This window comes from Rhizophagus irregularis, chromosome 24 (genome assembly GCF_026210795.1).
Source record: "Rhizophagus irregularis chromosome 24, complete sequence".
In the NCBI taxonomy this organism is placed as follows: domain Eukaryota; kingdom Fungi; phylum Glomeromycota; class Glomeromycetes; order Glomerales; family Glomeraceae; genus Rhizophagus; species Rhizophagus irregularis.
In genome coordinates this window covers 1,407,541-1,413,267 of record NC_089452.1, presented here as the reverse complement: position 1 = coordinate 1,413,267, position 5,727 = coordinate 1,407,541, and the positions used below count along the sequence as shown (strand labels likewise).

The following is a 5,727-nucleotide window of genomic DNA, read 5'->3' as shown; positions in this document are numbered from 1 at the left end:
AATATTAACAGTTAACAAAATTATTATTTTTTTTTTTTATATGTATATTTATAATTAGTTACTAAAAAAGGATAATTAAAATCAAAAGCGGAATTACTCCGATCATTGCACAATCCAGGTGATCATTTTTTTCGGGCCGTATTTTTTCCGGTTCATCAGTTTAGCTTATATATTGATGTCATCAGAAATTCTTCTAATTTAATTTAATTTATTTAAAAATATGTATTTATAAGTATCCCAAAAAAATTATATAATTTGTTATAGGCATTAATTTGTTTTTTCAACTTGTAAAAATTCTAATAATAGTAAAAATTTTGAAATCTATTTTATCATATCGATTCATACTTCATAGAATCATGGTACTAGTACAAATAAAAACCAGAGTTCATAATATATATATATTCATTCTCATATAAATTGAACCATTATTTTCACTGAATCTCCTAATTTATAGTTTTACTATTTGAAAATGACCGACTTTTTAAAAAATTCTTTATTATTAATTTCTACATTATCTTAATGGACCGCCAAGACCTTCATGAGATTTAAAATGTCACTTAAGTTTACATTATTATCCGAAAGTGTCAAGACAATTGAGCAAATTCAAAGAGCTGGTTTTCTTCCTGATCCTGTACAAGCTGACGTGATGATGAATGAATTTAAGATAACTAATAAATATAGAAATCAAGCCTAAGTTCATCTTGATAAAATCTTGAAACCATATAAACATATTTTAGACCCGAATGGAAAAATTTGGAAGATGATCGAATTATTGCCGAATGGGATCAAGTTTCTAATTATGAATAGGAAAAAAAGAGAAGTTAGGAAAAGGAAAACTATTTTGTATTTACACGATGGAGGTTATTATTTTCTTTGTAAAGAATCTCATCGTTCTATTACAAGCTCTCTTGCTAAAAAATAGCGAATGCAAGAGTATTAGGTAAGATTAACATGAAATTTTATCAATCATTAATGTATTACCTACTAAAATTTTCTTTTATAGCAATCAATTATCGGCTTACATCTCAAAATCAATTTCCTACCGCATTACAAGATGCATTTAGAGTTTATATCTCTTAAAGATATGAGATTTGAACCTTTAAATCCAAAAAATATTGTAATTGCCAGCGATAGTGCTGAGGCGGTTTAAGTTTTGCTCTTAGTCTTGCTATACGTGATGCTGGTTCGTCATCATCAGCTGGTATTATCGGTTTGATAAATATGTATTGTGTTTTTTCTCTGTATTGTTGAATTGTCAATCATTCACATGATAATATTGCGACACATCACAGAATGATCTTAACAGTTAGCACGCACAGGAGATGATGAAAGATTCAAGATGATGCAATTTATCTGCTTAACCAACTAAATATAAGAGTTCATCTTATAATGCTGGTAAATTTGAAAAATCTCCATTCCAAATACTACACTTTAAATATATGAAGAAATGCCTCACGTGTTCCAAGCAAATATACTAAAATTGATTTTGTTTTTTTTTTAAAATTAAAAAATCAATTCTTCTAATAATGTATTCTAGATGATGATGGAACATGCTTGCGCTACGAAGTCATATGAACGTATAGTTGAATGAGTGACAAATATTCTTAATGAACCACTTTCTCCTTCCTCTTATGATTACATAAATTTTAAGGGAGTCCTTTAAAAGAACGCCATAAGATAGTTCTTAATTGGAAAAAAATACCAAGCTAAGTAACCGCACGAAATGAATTGAAATAAATTCAATGCTACTTCACTACTTCACGTAAATTTTTAGTAAGTTAAAATAAATTTTAAATTGCGAAACATATTAATTATTTTTTAGTATGCCGAAACTCAACAAGAACTTGTTCTTAGGATGATGTTTTTAAATCAATACATTATAGTAATATATTAGATTTATTAGTCCGGAGTGTAACGAAGGACTATATGATTTAGATGAGTTGGTACAAAACCGTTCCGTTTGTCCGCCCGCTTGTCCTTTGAGTCAATATATAATTGGTTCTTTCATATATTACAAATATACTATGAAAATATCAAATATCTCGATCTGCTATTAATCCATGTATGTGTTGGTCTACTTCTTTCGTATTATAATTTTTAGCTTTTCGATCGATAAATATTTTTAAAATTTTTGATGTAGTATTTTTATTCTTGTAAAATTTTATACCAAATATGAAATATAATAAATTATTTTTGTACAAATTTTACAACAAATGCGAAATAAATTAAATTAAATATATTAGCTTGTTCGTTATTGTATCATTTCCAATGTGATAAGCTCCAGACTTCGTAACGGTTAGTCACATTAATTTCACTATTATAAAATAATAAATAAATAAATTTTACAACAATTGTAAATATTAAATTATAATTCATTTATGAAATTACTCTTAAAAAATATATTCTGGATACTTCTTTTTCTTGATTTGAGTTATGTTCATCTCCAGTATGTGTTTTTGTCGTGTCAAATATTAATGGTAACGACTAACGATAATTATTTTGATCAAAATTTCCAAATAAGATAATATTAACGTCCACTTTAATATATTGAATAATTGTGATATTTAGATTACCCTCTTGAATTGTCTGCGCCTGATCTATTCCATGTAGTTTGATTGGCTATTGAGGTCATGTGCACGTCCAAATTTTTATCCATTGTTTCTTATTAAACTGAAATTTTTTTTTTTTGTTGTTTCTTTGACGGTTAAACCGAGAAAATTTTTTTTTCTTTCCTTTTTACGGTTTTGAAAACCAGATTTATTATTTTTTTTTCGTTCTCTCCAGTCTTATAAAAACCGGATTTTTTTCTTTTATTTTAAGCTCAGAATTTTTTAAAAAAAATTTTCCCCTCCCTTCCGGTTCTTTAAAGACTGGATTTTTTTTGTTTTTTTTAATAATATTTTTTTTCCTTTCACAGTTTTTTAACCCGGATTTTTAATTTATTTTTTTTTCATTTTTTATTTTTTGTTCTTTTCCCCTTTAGGTTTTGATCAGTGATCGGAACTAACGCTGCGAATGCCTTTATTTTTATTTTTTCATTTTTTTTTTTCATTTGTACGGATATACTGTATATAGGCGAAAAATAAATTTTTGGACTCAAGATCAAAAGTCCACTCCCCGAGTATCGCAAACAAATAGTCATTCCTTCTTTTTTTTTTATTTATTTTTTAATTAATTTAATGAATTTATTTAATTAAAAAAAATAGTATAGAGATAATGATATATTTATTTAATTACTTTAATTATTATTTATTAACAACAAACATTAGTATAATTTTTAAAAAATAGTTTATTTATGAACAATTATGTAATTATGTATTTATATTATCAATAAAAATTCGTATGTAAATTGGTAAATTAGGATGTTTAGTGTATAGTGTATATAATGTATTCAAACTTTACTGCGAGTTTGAACTTGTTTATTACGTAATTATCTATGAAAAATACATTATCATTACCGGACTGATCGTGGATATTCTATTTGAAAGGTAACTGTGTGAATTTCATCAATTTTTTTGGTGATCAACAGGACACCGCTACTCCGAGTATCGACTCCGGAAATATAGGGTTGAGCGAAAAAATTTACTGTTCGTGAAAAGAGTCGAAGTGCCGTAAAACGGCTTGTTCGGTATGTGAGTTGGATACTTCCTCCATATATTATTAAGTAACTTTTGGGTAGATAAATAACCAGCGAAGCAGGTCGATAAAAAAATTGTTACCTAAAATTTCTCAAAAATACACGAAATAAAAAAAAAATGAAGAAAAAGCGTGAAAATAAAAGTTTTTATAGAAAAAGAAGTTATAAAAGTGTTTATAAAACTTTTAGAAATGTTTTTTGATACGAGTAAGAGTTACCAATGTCCGTTATGTCATTTTAAATTCAAAAGTAAACTGGTTTTATTTGTTTAATTAGTTATGTCGACACGTGACGCCTAGTGGTAAGGAAAAAAAAAGAACACTGTCAACCAATTATTAAGTAGTATGATATTAAATTTAATTTATTTACTATCAATAATCAAGAAAAAAAAGGTTTAATGTGTTAAATTTATTTTATTATATAATTCTACACAGTAAAAAAAATTCTAATAGTAATAATATCATATAGTATACTTATTATGAATTAAAAAAATTGAATATTTTAATTATTATACAATATAACCGAATAAAATAAATTTACATAAAAATCTTTGTATTATACAATATAACAGAATAAAATAAATTTACATAAAAATCTGTTAATTTTTGAATTTTAAAATTAAGCTTCTGCGTCTGCGTCACGTTTATAATAGCCATAGTGCGCGTCTCCAATGCGTCTGCATCACGTTTAATAGCCATACGCTTCTGCGTCACGTTTATAGCCATACGCTTCTGGTTCTGCGTCACGCTTATATCCATAGGCTTCACGTTTATATCCATAGGCTTCTGGTTCTGCGTCACGCTTATATCCATAGGCTTCACGTTTATATCCATAGGCTTCTGGTTCTGCGTCACGCTTATATCCATAGGCTTCACGTTTATAGCCATACGCTTCTGGTTCTGCGTCACGTTTGTATCCATAGGCTTCACGTTTATAGCCATAGGCTTCTGGTTCTGCGTCACGCTTATATCCATAGGCTTCACGTTTATATCCATAGGCTTCTGGTTCTGCGTCACGTTTATAGCCATACGCTTCTGGTTCTGCGTCACGCTTATATCCATAGGCTTCACGTTTATATCCATAGGCTTCTGGTTCTGCGTCACGTTTATAGCCATAGGCTTCTGGTTCTGCGTCACGTTTATAGCCATACGCTTCTGGTTCTGCGTCACGTTTATAGCCATACGCTTCTGGTTCTGCGTCACGTTTATATCCATAGGCTTCTGGTTCTGCGTCACGCTTATATCCATAGGCTTCACGTTTATATCCATAGGCTTCACGTTTATAGCCATAGGCTTCTGGTTCTGCGTCACGTTTGTATCCATAGGCTTCTGGTTCCGCGTCACGTTTGTATCCATAGGCTTCTGGTTCCGCGTCACGTTTGTATCCATAGGCTTCTGGTTCCGCGTCACGTTTATAGCCATAGGCTTCTGGTGCCGGAGTCGGCGCCGCGTCTGCGTCAATGGTGAATTAAAATATTATTAAAAGAATTCGTTTGACTAATTTGATAAAAAAGTAAAAAATTTTTAATAATTTATTTACTCGCTAAAGCCATAGTAAAGCCGAAAATCAATAGTAAGTGTTTTAATTGCATGATTTCAGATAATTTATTTTTTTCGTGATATGTATAACTTTTAATTCGTTGTTCGTTTAATTTGTTTGAAGAAATTTTTATTGTCTCAAGGTGTTTTTATAAGAAAGTTTTTCTATAATGACAAATATTTCATGATTATATTTTTTATATTCGTACAAGAGTATTTTTGCCACGATTTTTTACATTGCGCCCATTGCGCCACATCGGAACGAACAGTGCCACTTTAAATTAATAATATGGAAATAGATGATTTCTTTTTTAAAATAAATATCGGGTGTATAATTGTAAATATGCCACATTTTTACATAATGGATTATGCTTTAGCTGGTTTTGAATAATTGGTATCATACTATTATCTTTACCATTTGTTTTCATTTCACAGCCACATTAGTGGACAATTCAATTTTAATCACATTATCACGTGATTTGTCAAACTGATCGCCATGTGTTACTAGTAAAATATAACGGTACCCATGTTTAAAGTGAAAGATCAACCTAT

The 5,727-nt window shown here is 29.1% G+C and overlaps 1 protein-coding gene across 1 annotated transcript; it reads right to left on the bottom strand.

The window, feature by feature from the left end:
• Positions 1–4,324: 4,324 nt before the first annotated feature.
• Positions 4,325–5,228, bottom strand: OCT59_016016 (uncharacterized protein; the record flags this gene model as incomplete). Its single annotated transcript, XM_025327506.2, has 2 exons — positions 4,325–5,088; positions 5,177–5,228. The coding sequence occupies 2 exons, from the start codon at positions 5,226–5,228 to the stop codon at positions 4,325–4,327; spliced, it is 816 nt and encodes a 271-aa protein (XP_025170935.2).
• Positions 5,229–5,727: the final 499 nt, after the last annotated feature.